The 16,998-nt window shown below is 53.3% G+C and overlaps 1 protein-coding gene across 2 annotated transcripts; it reads left to right on the top strand.

The window, feature by feature from the left end:
- Window positions 1–4,497: 4,497 nt before the first annotated feature.
- Window positions 4,498–16,649, top strand: TMEM11 (transmembrane protein 11). 2 transcript variants are annotated; one of them, XM_059378963.1, is made up of 3 exons: window positions 4,504–4,604; window positions 7,573–7,867; window positions 15,735–16,649. In XM_059378963.1, exons 2-3 carry the CDS (start codon window positions 7,857–7,859, stop codon window positions 16,249–16,251), a joined length of 528 nt encoding a protein of 175 aa, XP_059234946.1. In that variant the 5' UTR covers window positions 4,504–4,604; window positions 7,573–7,856; the 3' UTR covers window positions 16,252–16,649. The 2 variants fall into 2 exon arrangements, with proteins under 2 accessions (XP_059234945.1, XP_059234946.1); XM_059378962.1 differs by lacking the exon at window positions 7,573–7,867 and having other exon boundaries at window positions 4,498–4,604.
- Window positions 16,650–16,998: the final 349 nt, after the last annotated feature.

The raw sequence follows: 16,998 nt of genomic DNA, 5'->3' as shown, positions 1-16,998 counted from the left end.
GCTGCCAGGAGGGAGGATTGAGGTTCCCTAGGAACAGCCTGGAAGGACACCTGGCTGCTTGCGGCTGGTCTCATGACTGGGCTTGGGCGCCATGGAGCACTGGGAGGTCAGCCTTGTCCCACCGACTGGAAAGCGTTTGCCAATACAGGATTTCAGGAGGGGCTTGTTTCAGGCGTCTACGCCTGTCGAACAAGCCACCGCCAAAAACGGTCGTGGAAAACAAGGCCCATTTCTGGCTGTTCACGGAGACCGTGGGTCAGGAGTCTAGACGGGGCACAGCAGGGGGGGCTTATCTCTCACTCTCGATGTGTGGGGCCTCAGTGGGGATGTCAAGAGACTGTGCTGGTGAAGCTGTGGGGAAACAGCCCCTGGTGGTGGTGGGAGTGGAGGACACTTGGGTGACAGTTGTCAATGCAGCAAGCGCCCACGCCCTCTGAGCCCGCAAGTTGTCTTCGGGAAATTATCCCACAGGAAGGTGTGCAACACCAGGAAGTCATGCAAGCACACGGATTGCAGCCGTCTTTGAAACCATAAAAAGACTTCTGGGAGGCTGCCTAAGAAAAGCAGGGCAGAGGTAACCATGGCGTGTGGCGTCCTGTGGAATCTCGAGCATGCCCAGAGTGACCCCCAGGATACGCTGAAGTGATACTAACAAGCCACACAGCCCGTGTCCAGTATGCACCGTGGGGGTAAAGGACACAGTGGTTAGCAGATAGAGACATTTGCCTATGTCTGGGTCTGCCACAAAAGACACAGCAGAAAGGCACAAGCGATTGTTCTAGAAGGTGTTAAGGACGAAGTAATGGGAAGACCAGGATGTGAGAAACTCACCGTCTCTGCACATTGTTTTGTAACTTGAACATGATGCCATGTGAATATCTTATCCATTCAGAATCAAAGTTCTATCCTTAAGATGCTCACTTTTGATGCTTTTAGTCGTAAGTCCAAACCTTCCTGTGAAAACATGCAAAGATGTCTTTGTTTGCATCCCGGATGCCTACGATGTGTGGGGAGGGGTCTGAGCTGGCCGAATACGCTGGACGCACACTCGTCGCTCCTCCTCGCAGGAGCTGCGCGCCGTAGCCATGTCAGTGCCGTCTGCTCGGTCCATCCCACACGTGCCTTTTTAGACTCTTCCCTGCAGCCAGGACTGGAAGCCTGCAAAGCGCACTTCCCAGAAGCCCCAGCGGGTGACAGGGCCTACCGGAGGCGTGGCAGGTGTCCTGGAGACGGGAAGGAGGGAGGAGCCATCCCAGGCCCGGGTACTGTGGCACCTCAGGCCTCAGTGGTGACAGCAGACACCCCCAGGGGTGTGGTGCTCAGCTCTTGCTCCAGCAAGTGGGAATCGGGTGGGTGTCCTTATTGTCCCCTTGCCTCTCCTGTCCTCCCAACACCTCTGTCAACAATGCTCTGTAGTAAATTCCTTCTGCTTGAAATACCTACGGGGGCTTCCTCTCCCAACTGACACTGACTAGCACACAGAGAAACTTACCACCTTTTACAGAGAGAATTGAAACTCAGAGCAAGGAAGTGACTTAACCAAAGGCAAACCCAGCACCTCTCCTCTCTCACTATGTGCTAGTCACCCCAGTCCCATTTCTGGAACACTCGAGCTCACGCACACTCCAGAGCCTTCACGGGGATTCTCTCTGTGCTGAACATTCTGTCTCCAGCTCTGCCTGTGCACACTCTCCACTCGGGGCCCATGCAAACGCTCCCTCTGGAAAGACATCTCCTCTAGCCCCCCATAGTCTCCAAGTCACTCTACTACATCATCCTGCTTCATTTCTTCTTAGAAAACCTCTGCAAGCATTTACTTTGTTGTTATCTCACTAGGACTGAAAAGCCCATGAGGCCAGGCACAGTGTTCGTCTTACTAAATGCTGTGTCTCTGGGGCCAAGAGTGGGACACAGAGTGCATGCCATACTTATTTGCTCGAAGAATGAATGAACAGAAAGGGTGCTCGATTACTTGTGAGCCCAGCTAGGACCGGGCCATCCTGCTGGCTGGCTGGCTGCTAGCCGCTCAGGAGTCTTTCGGGGGTCCCACTGCCCAGGGGTGCCTACGGCCACAGGGATTCTGATTTCCACCATTCGGTCTGTGCCCTCAGCGCATGCTCAGTTACATGCCGAGGGAACTAACCTGCCTATGAATTGTGAAGCTTCCAGAATGTGTGTGAGCACTAAGAGTGATCAAGAGGCAACCCTGGCGGGTGAGGGGGCTGTGTCTTAGCTCAAGCCAGCAGACTGGAAGCAAACAGCCTGCAACAGCCATTGGAGGCCTTACATCTCCTCTGTGCGGTTGACATGGGTGTGCGACCTGTCCTTGTTGACAAAGACAATGACATTTCCAGAGCTCCTCCTGAGGGGCACCACAGCACAGTGTAATCTCCGCAACCAGACAGCTCGGGTTCAATTCCTGGCACCATTCCTGACCGACAGGGTGATCTCGGAAAGTCACTCAGGTTCTCTGCGACTCAGTTTCCTCATTGACACAATGAGAACATTGATAATAAGAGCATCAGTTTCACGGGGCTGTTGTAAAGATTAATAGTTAAATCACTTAACATGTTTACAGCAGGGCTTGGCGGAACATCACCACCCGTTGTTACTGGTACCGGTGTAACATGTATGTACAAGTTCCACGCATGTATCATATGTAATGCTCAGAGCAGTCCTGTGAGGCAGGGCACTAATATCACCCCCACTTGACAAACAAGGAAACTGAGCAAGTAGTTGTAGAAGTAGCCCTGGAAGCAGAGTGTGGCGCCAGGCTTCACACTCAGCTGTTCTAAAATCCCGAGAGACCCTCTGCATCCCCACACTGGTCCAGAGAAAACAGGTCTGTAGGTGATGAAGAAGCAGCATGGTACTTGTCCAGCAGTCTCTACCGACAGGTTGCATACACACTGGCACCACGAGGCAGGGTTGTGTGACCTAAGCGGGCACTTCCGAGGTACCAATCAGGCCCAAAGTCTAAAGGCTAGTTGGCTGACAGAGAAAGATATTTTAGGGGAAGCCTGGATTTGCTCCGGATTTGCTAGCCTGGCAGTTTCCAGGCAGGAAGGAGAGGCAGTTGAAGCTGGCAAGCTGGGCAACCTCCAAACCACGGAGGGGCCTCTAGATTGTGCTAAGGAGCTTGAATTTCATCATATAGGTAATGAGGGACTGTGAGAGGAGGTCAAGCATTTAAATCTATTGTGGACCGTGAGCTGGAAGGAGATACAGATGAATCCTCTCCTTGATGCTAAGAGTGCCATCAACACCTGACAGCCCTGTGCCCGGGAGTGCTGAGTTCCTACAGGCTTGGATGCTGACAGCAGGCACTGTGCTTTTTCCTATCTGGGAATCTGGAGCCGATTTTGCCATACAAGAGTTGCTCAAATATTTATGGAACCAACTAACGTGTTGTATCCTTGTCTGCCGAAAGCAGGAGAGGGACTACAAGTTCCAACACTGCGAAACGCTCCTCCTCCAAATAGCCCAAAGGTCCATGGGAGCAGCAACTAGGAATCACTGGGTCCCGTTTCCTGACTCTTTCGGGCAGGGTCCAGGCAGGGAAATGCCAGGTCCTGAGCCCGGCTCAGGTGGGGCGATTTGCCCACCATATACTCTCAAAGACATCGAATTAGGAGATTATGTTCATGTCCCCGCACCAAGATAGGAGTGGGCTGTGCGGTGGAGACTAAAGGGTCTCACGGGCCCCATCTAAAATAGGCTTTTCTCTGCACAAGACCGTTTGTTTCATAGCAATGATCACATGCTGGAGTTCTTCTCTTCTTTCTGTTGAGATCTCGATTTCAACAGGGTGTAAGCGGGAACTTTCATGACAGAAGGGACCGCCTCTGTCTGGTCCCCAAAGCATCCGCCGAGTCCAGGGAACTGGGGGGAATGGAGCAGGAGTAGCGAGGGCCTCTGAGAAAGGCCCGTGGCGCCTCCGGCCCCTCGGTGACCTTAGGGGGCAGAGGCCGCTGTGAAGGGCACAGCGGGCCGCCTTCGCGGAGGGCGAGACGAAGGTGCCGGCTGGACACGCCGGCAGCCGGGCGAGCACGAGGGCGGCGAGCACGGGTAGGACAGGGAAGCTGAGGGCAGGCCCCGCAGAAAGCGCGGCGCCCCTCGGCGACTGCAGCGGGCAGCGGCCGGACGCCTCCCGCGCGGTGGTCTGGGAGTTGTAGGCACTTTCTTTCCATTCTCCTTCAGCTATTTGCTCCTGAAGCCCAAGGCCATACGAGCGGGCGGGCGCCTGTGACTCCTAATCTGTGAACTCTGGGAATTTAAATTCTAAAAAGGTGCCCTGAGTAGGACTCTTCCCAGGGTGCTTCCTTCCACTCCGCCTGGTTTGAGAACTACACTTTCCAGGCAACCTCAAAGAGGCGGGGCTTCCGGCGCGCGCGGCGTATTCTGGACATTGTAGTCCCGAAGGGCTCGATTTCCGCCTTCTGCGCAGACCGGGGCTGTGGCCCGGACTACATTTCCCTTCAGTCCGCCCACTATCCCGAGGCCGCCTTGGCGCGAGACATTTGCGAGCTGAGTGTCTCCAAGATGGCCGCTTGGGGAAGGAGGCGTCTTGGCCCGGGCAGCAGTGGCGGCAGCGCCCGAGAGAGGTGAGATCCGGGGGCCTGTTGCTTTTCCAGGGCGAGTGGGTCGGGAACCTGGAAGCCAGTGAGGCCTCCTGGGGCTGCACCGCTGTCCCTGCCTTCGTCCCCGGGCTCCCCTTTCTCGCCCACCCGCCCTCCTCGTACTCCTGCGAGGCACGCGGGGTTCCTGCTCTGGCCGATCCAGGATCTGGGTGGGATCCGGCGCCCGCTCTAGCCCGGCTGAAGCGGCCTCCGCGGAGGGGTCCGGGGAGGTGACGATGCGGGGCCGGGAGAGGTGGGCCGCGGCCATACAGGGGCCGGGGTCGGGGCCAGGCCACGCGGGAAGTACCGGGAGCCCCGTGCAGGCCCAAGGGACCCGCCTAGCATCCCGCGGTCGGGCAGCGTCCGAAGCTCCCGTCCTGCCTGGCCACCAGCGTGGCCATTTCGGCCACGACTCCTGACGTGATGAGGGATGGCTCCGGGGAAGGAAAAGGAAGGGAAGCCTGCACGGAATGGGCCAGCTGTGGGACGGTAGTGCGGTCTGCACGGTTATCAGGGTAGCTTTAACCTTCCCCAGTGTGTCTCCCGGACCGAGAGCCGGCCGCTTCCTCGAACCCTCTGATTCTTGCGACTTTTCGAGGGTTCTCTGCAAGCCCCCTGCTGTGGAAGTCCTTTAAAGTGACCTTTCTTAATGAATGATGAGTGGGTAGGGAGCTAGGGGCTTGTTTCTTCCGAGGTGGATCTCGATTTGGAGAACTGATTTCTAGAAGATGAGATTGTTAGAGTTTTTGTGTTTCGGGTTGAAGTTACAGTTCTTCGAGAAAGCAGTTTCAGCTAGAAGCCACTAGAAGCTGTTCAGCTACTAGAAATTTGGGGAAGGATGTGTATTGGTGGAGTCGCCTGAATTCAGCTGCTCTGTCCATTTTGTTTTGGCTTGCTTGGTATAGCCGAGGTCAGCAAGAAAGTTTTGTGTTTGTGTGTTTTGTCTCTTTGGAGAGGCTTATTAAACAGAACAGTGTCTCCCCCACCCCCCGCTTCCCCTCCCCTCCCACCCAACTATCCTCATTATTCCTTTTCTTCGTTGCTGTTGCCTGCAGATGGTTTTCTCGTTGGGAAGAGTCTTCCTGTTTGGTAGTTGTGGTAGGCCAGCTATCTTAAGCTCAGAGTTATCCAGCGTTGTCTGCTCTGCATTTCCTCTTCCGTGGAAAAGCAGTGAATGGCAAGCAGATATTTTTGTTTTTCCAACTCCAATGTGGTATTTCTTAGATCAGACCATAGGAAGAAGTTCAAGAAGTGACCTCGATGGCCTTTAAACCTGGCAAACGTTTTCAGGATCTTAAATGCGACCATTAATCCTGCTTAGAAAAGCCAGAGTAGCTGAGAGAAAGGCATTTCTCCTTACTGGATAAAAACAGCTAGAAGGGCCAAATGGGAATGCCCCAGACATCATACAAGGGCTGTGCTAGCACAAGTTAAGCTTTTATTGATCTAAGAAATCAGATACTGGGGATATTATCTCCTTGGTTGGAGACAGGCATTAATTCAAAACTGAGTTTGCAGACTAGCAGCCCATAGGCTGAATCCAGCCCTTGACTGTCGATCCTCAGGTTTTGGGTTTTTTTTTTGTTTTTTCGATCCTCAGGTTTTAAAGAGAATTTAAATCAGTTGCCAGTACTTAAAAGTTGGAAGATTTCACGGAAAACTCTACTTGAAAAGCTGAGTGGTGGCGGACTGCTTTTGGTCAGGGCAAGTGCGCTCTAGTTCATTACTCACCTGACAACTTGACTCACTGCAGTTACCTATCTAGTCTCCCTAGGTGTGCAGGTTGCAACCTTTGGCCTGGAGCCGAAGGCTCTGCTCGCACATGCAGATGCCCCAGGAATGGGGCAGCAGATTTTATGGTTCAGGTGGCCCCATCTCTCCTCCTTCAAATATCATGGTGTGTGGCTGGGGAACCTTTCTAGTTGCCTTTTTGGGGAGGCCCTAACCCGGCTCTGTTGGAGGAGTCATTCGTCGGAGCCCAGTTGCCCTAAGATCCTCCCACGCTGAGCAGGGGATGGAAACATAACCCGCTGCCGGGCCAGCTAGCTAACTTCTGGGCACACCTCCATTCCTGCTCAGTGGGTGGAAAGACTGGGAGGGGCAGGCTGGATTAATTGATTGCCCAGCACTGTAGATTAAGAGGCCCAAGCATATTATTGGCTCTTAGGACTGAAATAGGGTGTTTATGGCTCTCTTAAATGAGTTTGTTCCATGTCACATCTGTGCTAACCCAAATATCAGCTTAACATTGGAAGACCACTTTCCAGAATTACTTGACACACCCAGTTGGAGTCTGTTTTATACTGAAAGCAAAGGACACTTTGCCTGGTTTGGGGCAGGAGCTGGAGCAGAGCAACACTTTGGGCAAACTTTCCAGATTTGCCAAGTGGCTGCAAACTCCCAAGCATGACTTGTACTTAAAGGCCCTGCCCAGGACTGTACCGTCCACCACAATTTCAGACATCAGCTGTGTATTAGTCCGCTTCAGAATACACGATGTGTGAATTCTTTACCGGGTTCTTGAGTCAAGAGCTGTGTTCATTCAGTAGCCACTAGTCACATGTGGCATTTAAATTTAAATTAAAAATAGGGGCGCCTGGCTGGCTCAGTCAGTAGAGCGTGTGACTCTTGATCTTGGGGTTGGGAGTTTGAGCCCCACCTTGGGTGTAGAGATTACTTTAAAAAAAAAAAAAATCTTAAAAAATTAAATAAAAATAAGATGAAAAAATTCAGCTTCTCAGTCATACGAGTCAGTCCCATTTCAAGTGCTCAGTAGACACATGGGGCTTGGGGGGCTACCACATTGGGTAGGGCAGATTTAGAACACTTCCGTCACTGCAGAAAGTTCTAGTGATGCAACAGCGCTGGTCTAGACTAAAGGAGGAGAGGGGTGGAAATAGCAAAATGCTAGCTGCTCGCATGTTGATTTTTCTCTCCACTCCGTTAAATCCAGGGACTCAACAGTGTTTGTAATGAAGAACATCAGACTCTGAGCTGTAACCTGAATTCTTGTCCAGAATTCAGCACACTGGCAGCGAGCACACGAAACAGATTGCCACTTGGCCTGTCGGCGTCTTTGAGACACACTTGCCCATCTAGGAAGGCACAGTGCAGGTATCTGTGTGTTCTGCCACTTGGGTGCCGCTCCGGACCAGCTCCTAGACGGGCCCGCCTGTCCTACTTGGGCCGCTTGTCTTCACTCCCTCAGGGCCTCTGGGTGTCCCTGAGCTCTCCGTGATGGTTGGAATGTGAGTATAGCCACGTACTCTCAGCTCCCGCTCTTCCCATCATGTGAACATATGCTTGATCTGATATTCCTCGTGATGCAAGGCAGCAGCGCTGCTCAAAGACCTGGGGTGTCCAGAGGGCCGGGCATACTGGACTAGATGCTCAGGTGTTCGGGGGAACCCCTGGCCTGTGCGGCCGCCTGCCCATGTTTTTAAGCAGTCAGGTCTGTGGGATTGTGTCTTCCTCTTTCTGTACCAGATACCTTCTTTCCCAGGACTTGGTCGTGCTGTTCTGACAGCGTGGCTTTAATATGTGAGTCGGAGAGTGTGGTCCTGGGTGGCTGGTGGAGGGTTTAGTCCTGGTCCAGTTGAACAGATGCGCCACAAGCCATGAAGGCAGGTGGCTCACTTTCTGGGAGTGACATTCTCCTCATTCTGATCTGAGCTTTTCCTTCTAGAGCTGAGGACCCTTAGTGGCCTGGGGTACTTTTTTTTGTCTTGGAAAACTGCCTCTGTGGCTCCGGTGTGTGGTGAAAATGTTTGTTCCTCCTGGCCGTGGCCGAGGTGCACAGGTAGCCATCCATGCCCGAGTCTGGGTGTGGGGGTTCTCCCCAACTGCCTACCGGAAGGTGGAGTCGGCGCACTCGGCCACAGGTTCTGATCCCGGAAATTGGATATTGCAAGTTAAAGTCATCTGCTGGGGTTCATTCTCCTCAGGCACGACGTTCCGTCTTCCTGGATTGACGGGAGCGGTCTGGTTCCAGCGGCGATACTTTGCGCCTCGGGGATTCCGTGCTTTAGACCCCATTCCAGCTCGGGCCCAGCTTTGCGAAGGGCAGGATGCTCTTGTATGGGCGGGGAGTCCGAGGCCAAGCTGGAGCTGGGCTTCTGTGTACAGGGCCTCAGTGAGTGGAGGCAGTGGGAGGAGGTGGGAGGTCCTCCACAGAGCGAACCCTCGGGCACCTCCCAGCTGCCTCTGTGTTCTGTCCCTGCTGCCAGCAGCGGCGTTATGGGCCACGGAGTTCTAGGGAGAGCCAGTAAGCTTAATAGAGTCACAGGAGTGCTTCAGCTCAGTGCTGATCCGTAGGATTTTCTGCCATAACAGAAATGTCCTGTCTCTGTGCTGTCCATTAGGGTAGCCATTAGCCGCAGGTGGCCACGGACGGTTCGAGGTATGGCCGCTGCGTCTAAGGAAGTGGATTTTGTACTTGACAGTTTTAGTTAATTTAAATTTACAAACAGCTGCGTGGGCCAAAACACACTTAACTGGGGTGTGTTTTGCAGCTGTCACCTGGGTTGGCAGAGCCCACCCCATTCCGCCCTCGCTGTGGCACTCACTTGGGAAGAGCTAGAGCCTTTGCCCTGTTTGACCCCAGGCAACGTGGCTTAGAGCAGCAAGGGCTTCTGCCCTTGGCGACAAAGCCAGCGAGTTACCGAGTGGGAACTAGAATCCAGGTCTCCGGACACCCCCCCGCCCTCGGTGTGCGGGGCTCTCTCTGAAACACATGAACATGTCGGGTACCTGTACCTCGGCCTGTTTGGAATCATCCTCAACATTCGGGGCTACATGCCTGTGCCTTGCTGTCCGGATTGGCCTTTAAAGCCACAACACAGAATCCTGCCACTTTCTTTGGCTCCCCAGGAGGCACTTTTTGGTTAGCCAGAAGTACGTTCTAGTTCTGGAGGTCGAGGTATAGTCCAGCACCTCCCAGAGCACAGGTAATGAAGTGGCCACATGCTTACTGGGTGGAAAGCAACCTGACATATGGACCTAGTTTAATTTTTCACCCAGGCGTTGTCTTAATTACTGTAATTGTTCTTCTCCTGTCACTCATTTCAAATGCACTTCCACTACTGTGTGTTGGTGATCTGTCACATTCAGGCCGGGTGAAAACACAGTCTGCCTCCCAGAGCTCCGAGTTGACATCCTTTGTCGTTCAGACCGGAGCTCCCAGCCCAGGCCCGCCTGGGAGCCCAGGGCCCGCCCCAGGAAGTAAGCCCAAAGCAAGCGCTTCCGCTGCTGTTAGATTAGCCTCTTCCTGTTCTGCCAGGACCAAAAAGTGATGGTGGCCTGCACGGTGCCTTGGCTGGTGCTTGCTTGAGGCGACGGAAATGAAATTTTCCTCCTGCTCACTGGCAGAACTGTAGAGGGCTGAGACCAGCAGGATACCCCAGCCATGAGATGCTGCCTGTGCCCCGACCCGCGGTGGTGGGCTCGTTCTCCGGCAGCACACGCCCCTTCGTCCACACAGAGGCAGAGAGTCGCTGCTGGGACTGGGACTGGGCTCCCTCTTGCTCGTCTCGGCTGTGCAGTCTCGTCACCCCGAGAGACACAGGGCTATCAAACAGGAGTTTTCTTTTTGACAGAAAGCTGGCGATTCATTTCCGCATTATAAAAGAAGCATATGTGTGTTTGTTTTCTGCTTTTGAAAAGTACAGAAACCTATGCAGGAAAATAAAACGTCAGTCACCTGGTAGGCCACCATCCAAAGAAAACCCCTGTTGACTTTTCTTCGTGTCCAGCATCTTTGAACTTCCATACTTCCCTCCAGATCTTTTGTCTTGGATTTTTAAAAACTGTACATTAAACACATCAAAAGTATGTTTCTAACATGTGAAAGTCATAAACTTGCTATCGTATGTCTGACCCTTGAAAATACTGTTCTAAACAAAAGCAGGCAGGCCCAGGCAGCCACAGGCACGATGGCGTTTATACAGAACGTCCAGAACAAGGGAGTCCATCCAGTCAGTGTGTGGATTGATGCTTGCCAGGGGCTGGGGAGGGTTGGAGGAAACGGGGAGCGATGGAGTTTCTTTTTGGGGTGATGGAAATACTCCAGAATTGATCATGGCGTCTGTTGCACAACGCAGGGAAGGCAGTAAGCCACCGGATTGTACACTCCAAATGGGTGACTTCTGTCTCAATAAAGCTGTTATTTAAAAAGTATAAATCAAAACCACAGATCAGGATGCCTGCTGTTAAAAACAAAACAGACCGGTGTAAGCGTTGGTGAGGATGTGGAGCAGTTGGACCCCTCATGCCCTTTTGGGTGCAACGCAAAGGGATGCAGCCATGGTGGGGGACAGTGCAGCGGTTCCTCAAGAAGTGAAAAGTAGAATTCCCATATGAGCCAACAGTGCAGCCTCCAGGCATAGATCCAAAAGAATGAAAAACAGAGACTTGAGCACATAGTTTTATACCGTGTTCACAGAAGCATTATTCCCAATAGCGGGGAGGTGGAGGAGGTAGCCCAGGCGTGATTGGGGGATGAACAGGTGTATAGACACTAGATGGAATATTCTTTTATTCATCCTTAAAGGGAAAGGAACTCCTGACTCATGGCGTGTAACACGGGTAACCCTTGAAAATGTGGTGTCAAGTTGAGTAAGCCAGTTGTAGGAGGACAGATACTGTATGATTTGACTTACATGTGGTACCCAATGTTGTCCAGCTCTGAGGGACATAAAGTCGAAGGGTGGGGGTAGGGGTGGGAGCTGTTGTTTCGCGGGGACAGAGTTGTGCAGGCGGAAACCGTCCTGGAGCTTGTTTGCGCCACAGCGGGAAGGTACTGAACGCTACTGAACTGTGCGCTTACAAATGGTCAGGACGGTACGTTTTATGTGTGTGTCACCATGATTTGGAGGCAGTAAACTCATGTGCTCACTGCTCAGCTTAAGTAGAAAACTAGCATCACCCTGGCCCATGTGTCCCTTGCCGCAGGCAGAGGCCCCCTCCTCGCTCATGACGTCATTTCCTTGCTTTTCTTCGCAGTTAGCACACATGAGGACCCTCCTCAGTGGCAGCTTCTCCGGCAGCGCTGTGTGCATTCCGAACGTCCACACGTGTCCCTGCTTTCTCCCCAGTGAGGGATTCGGCTATCCGTTCCCCGCCCGGTGGAGGAGCAGCCCAATTAGCGGTCTCTTCGTAGCAGTGCTGCTCTCCCCACACGGTGCTGCTTGGAACATTTTTGCACAGCTCTGATTTCGGGGGAGGTATCTCAGACTTTGGGGATCTGGGTTTGAGACTACTCTGGTAATTACGGAGTCCCCCGAGACCGGCTTCCCGACGGTGGAGGGCACCGCAGGGCCACATGCTGGGCAGGCTGCCAGGTGCAAAGAGGGTGCCCACATCCAGGGAGTCGAGTTCGGTGGCCTGGTTCTTCGTTATGGCCCCCTTCTCACTGGAAAGCCAGTGTTCTCTGGGAACTCCGCTGAAGACCCTGTCTTCAACACTGCCAGGGCAGATTCAGAGGAGGAAAGGGAAGGGTCTCAGGCCCACTCTGGGTGAAGGGAGCGTGAGGGGGGCCGATAGGAGAGCCCCAGGCATAAGGGCCCATGACCCTGGGGCAGCACCCACAGCAGCCCCTCCAGCTTGGACGGGTTCATGCTCTGCTCTGCTGGCCAGTTTAGAGATCACCAAGCAAATTGATGTCAGCACTGGCATAGGGGGTTTAGGAGCACGACCTTGTACCCTAAGTACCATGGATTGTATTTGGTAAAAGGGCTCCTCTTTTCTCTCTGGAGCCACTCCATTCCTCTCCCCAATGATGGTCGTACATCCCAGGTCTTTGTGTATCCAGAAAGGTTCTGCATGTTTAAAAGCAAATATACACCTTTTTTTTTTTTTTAAAGGTTTTATTTATTTTAGAGAGAGAACACAAGTGGGGTGAGAGGCAAAGGGAGAAGCAGGCTCCCCGCTGAGCAGGGGTCCAATGCAGGATCCTGGGATCATGACCTGAGCCAAAGGTAGATGCTTAACCAGCTGAGCCACCTAAAAGACCCTAAAAACAAATGTATACCTTTTTTAAAGTACACTAAAGATCACATACTATATCACTGTTCTGTGCTTGGCTTGTTCAGGATGACTACAGTCTGCTGGGCAGAGAGGGCACTATATGCTAAGGTAGATTTGCAGTTTGGGCAGGAACATTCTGTAGTCCCAACCTTGACACCCAGGTTTTGCCTTAAATGTTCTGGAGGGACTTTGTGGCCAGAAAGGCATCCCTGGCCTCGCTTTGATAGTGGGATGCACAGTGAGTTGAACTGCCTCCTCTAAACCGCTTGAGAACACAAGGGAAGCCGGGGCTGCCTGGGAGCCAGTCCTCTCCCGGGTCCTGTGCACACGGGGCCAGTCACCCTGTGACCAGTGACTTCCATTTCTGCTGGGACGTCTCCACCCAGCGTGAGACTCTGCCTCTTAGGTGTGCTTGTTTGCTCCAGGTGACTTCTAAAGTGCGGAGTCCTGCCCAGGAGTAAGAACTGAAATGAACTCCGACTCCCCTCCCTGAATTCAAACCAAATGGAGGCCTTGAACGGGGAAACCCTCCTTTTCCTGTCTCATCTACTTCCGGTGGATTCTTCCGGAAACAGCTCATTAACTCCTCCCGGAGAGGCAGCCCCAAGTACTGGCTCACCGCAGTGAGCTGTTCCGGCGATGGCCCGCGTTTAGGAGGCTGCTCGTCTGACCCCGCCAGTGCACAACTTCTCCCCAGTGCACACCGTTTAATTAGGGCCTGTGATTTAATTAGGAGGCTCCCCTGAGCCCAACTTAATTACAGTTACTTTTTCAGAATAAAGAGTTCCCTCTGCCCAAGTCCCAGCCAGTGCCTTTTGCTAGAGTGGTTCCCACCTAGGAATGGAGGCCCCTCCTGGAGGATGCCCCTCCCCCTGCACTCGGGGGCGGTCATGCCATTACCAGTGACTTTTCATTTCTGATGTGACCATAGGAGAGTACTGAGCACTTGTTTTTCTAACAGGGTGAAACTCTTTGCCTCTTAGGTTTGCTTATTTGTTGGCTAAAAATAGTTTTTATTATGCTGAATCCTGCCTGGGAGTAACTGGAGGGAGTGCTCAGTGGTCCCACTCTCTCATCGCCTGTCCTTTTTTCTCAAAGCGTACCCCCGACAATCCAGTTTTCACCACACTTAGCAGGTCACCTTTGAAGGAGGGCTGGGACCTAGAGATTTGGGGGTGACCTTGTTTTAAAAGCTTTCAGTTGTTCTTAATGTGCCCGGTCTGTGACGAGGACGCTCTGAGCCCGGCTCCCCTGTTGCTTTCCTCAGAGTGGCCGCTGCTTGTGTGCTCCGGGATGTGGGGGGGACCGGTGGACCTTGTGTCCTTGATCACGTAGGGCTGTGCGACTCATTGGACAAGCAGAGCTCAGGAGGATGGGCTCAGTACACTGGTCCAGAGCCCCAGTTAGAAGGGCATGGGCTCAGGTGGGGGCACCAGGAGCCAGATGGGGGTCCCTGGACGTTCTCTTGTTCATGATGGTCTGACCAGCCCAGGGACAGGGGGCTGCTTTTCACTGAGGCACGTGAAAGGTGTTCTGTGCTGCCTAGTAACAGGGTTAAGTGACTTGATCCAGCTTCTAGAGCTGCATCTACCAGTGTCCCCCCGGAGGCTGGTATAAAGGCTTTTTACTGGATGAACTGAGAACACAAAACTAAGAGAAACGGTATACACTGGAAGGCGGTATGGAAATTCAGAAAGATCTGGACAGGCTGAAACAAGCCAAATGGAAATGACAAGGCGTGTACGGGTCTATATTTAGGTTAGCCCATCAGGGGTGTGGAAAGATTCTGCTTTGGATGCAAAGTTTGCACTGGAGAGACGTCAAACAGAATCCCGAAACCGCCTCAAATGCCCCCCGTGGCCCATGAGCCAGCTCTGTGGCCTTGATTCACAGCTGAGTCGTCCATCCCTGAGCCTCCAGATTTGTCTTCTGCCAGTGAGGGTCAGGTCACCCATCCCTAGTCCCGGGGGGGATGTTGGATCAGCTCAGCCACTTGAAGTGGGTCTTTGTGAACAGTCTGTCTGTCTGTCTTTCTTTCTTTCTCTCTTTCTTTAAGATTTTATTTATTTGACAGATCACCAATAGGCAGAGGATGAGGGGAAGCAGGCTCCCTACTGAGCAGAGAGCCCGATGTGGGGCTTGATCCCAGGACCCTGAGGCCATGACCTGAGCTGAAGGCAGAGGCTTAACCCACTGAGCCATCCAGGCGACCCGTGAACAGTATTTCTTATGTGAGTGGGAGGAGCGTTTCCTGGCGATAAATACAGAGTCCTGAACGCACAGGGTCAGAATGGCCAGGAACCTTTGGGGGTCCTTCGTGTGTCCCCCTTACACTGAATTTCATTGTCACTCTTCTTGAGGCCTTGTCTTTTCCTAATGAGATCAGAGGGCTGCTTTTTCTAAGCTGTGTGCCTGTGTTCTCGGGGGGTGTTCTCGGGGCTGCTGGCCGGGGGTGCTTTGTGCAGCTTGTCCTCCTGTGACAGCCAGAGGAGTTTTGTTCTCAGTCATCTGAGGCGAGGACGACCCTATCAGTCTTTTGTTCTGTGGGGCAGGGATGACTGCTTTTGACCCTTGCAGAGGGCAGGGTGTTTGGCACTATTGGCCTCAGGTCTGTTGGTTTCCGTCGAAGAAGCCTCCTCCCTCCATTGCTCTGGTTAACCAAGAGCACATTTCATCCTGCCGACCTTGGGCCTCTGCGTGGATGTTATTCTGGGCCGAAACACTCTTTCTTCCTTGTGGCTCCTTTGCAGACTTAGCTCTGTCCACTCAGTCCACTGCGTTGGTCTGCCTGCCAGGCCTGGTGCACATCGCCGGCGGTCATCCCCTTAGAGATCTGGGTACTCCTCCTCCTGTGTCTCTGCATTTTGCCATTTTCTCTCAGGAGAAAAAAAATTCTTCAGTGACTACCTTGTATATTGGGTTCCAGGGACAATAAGACCATAAGCGAGACATGGTGGCCTCTAGAGCTCGGGCTGACTGCTGAGCCAGGTGCCCAGGCTGCGGCCACGGACTTGTCCCCAGTGTCTCGGCACGGAAGTGGGGCACGTGCTTCTCAGCGGTCTCACTGTCTCCTCTTTCCCCCGCTTCCCCAAGGGTGAGCTTGTCGGCCACGGACTGTTACATCGTGCACGAGATCTACAACGGGGAGAACGCCCAAGACCAGTTCGAGTACGAGCTGGAGCAGGCACTGGAAGCGCAGTACAAGTACATCGTGATCGAGCCCACGCGCATCGGCGACGAGACGGCCCGTTGGATCACCGTGGGCAACTGCCTGCACAAGACCACCGTGCTGGCGGGCACCGCCTGTCTCTTCACCCCGCTGGCCCTGCCCTTGGATTACTCCCACTACATCTCGCTGCCCGCCGGCGTGCTCAGCCTGGCCTGCTGCACCCTCTACGGCATCTCCTGGCAGTTTGACCCCTGCTGCAAGTACCAGGTGGAGTACGACGCCTACAAACTGTCCCGTCTGCCCTTGCACACACTCACTTCCTCCACCCCGGTGGTGCTGGTCCGGAAGGACGACTTGCACAGAAAGAGACTGCACAACACGATAGCACTGGCCGCCCTGGTGTACTGTGTAAAGAAGATTTACGAACTCTATGCCGTATGATTGCAATAGGACGGGGAGAGAAGCAAACGACCCAGCCCACGAGAGACGACCCGAGGAGTCAGATGGCCACAGCAACAGTTTTTGCTCTGTGAGGCGGCGGAGCCTGGGAAGGGGTTTGGTTTAATAGTTGTTATTTAAAAAAAAAAAAAAAATAACACAGATCACAGGCGTACCAAGGGTTTTCAGCTCATTACACTAAGATGTGGATTCCCGTAACCCGCGGGGGGTCTGAGCTGTGGGAGTCTGAGCGGGTGGTGGAATGTTGACTGCAGCAACGCTACGGAGGGGGTATGAATGCGCTTGCGGGGTTGGGGGGGGAGGTCTCTAAGTCTGTTGTTTAACTGTACCATCCAGAGCCAACCACAAGCTATTGACCATTAAAATTATGAGAATTTCAACTTCAGGTGTCTTCTCTTTCCGTGACTGCCCACAGCAGGAGCAGGACTTTGAGCGAGGTCAGCACGGACACCCCCCCACCCCCACCCTGAGCGGTCTCACTCTCACGTCTCACCTCACGCTGGCCTCGTTTTCAAGGCCAGCGCTGCTAAATGCCTTTTGGGGCCATGGCAGGATCCAGTGACGAGGCCTAGAGGTCACTGGGTTTCTGTGTGGGGCCACGTGGAAGACTTGGGCCTGGAACCTCCTGTGCAGATTTGGATTTAGAAGGCCCCACAGGGGAACAGCTGCATTTTTTTCAAAGCATCAAAGCTGTTCCTGATGTGGACCCTGAGTTCAAGCCCAGTGCCC

This window comes from Mustela nigripes, chromosome 16 (genome assembly GCF_022355385.1).
Source record: "Mustela nigripes isolate SB6536 chromosome 16, MUSNIG.SB6536, whole genome shotgun sequence".
Classification (NCBI taxonomy): domain Eukaryota; kingdom Metazoa; phylum Chordata; class Mammalia; order Carnivora; family Mustelidae; genus Mustela; species Mustela nigripes.
This window is presented reverse-complemented; position numbering and strand designations above follow the sequence as displayed.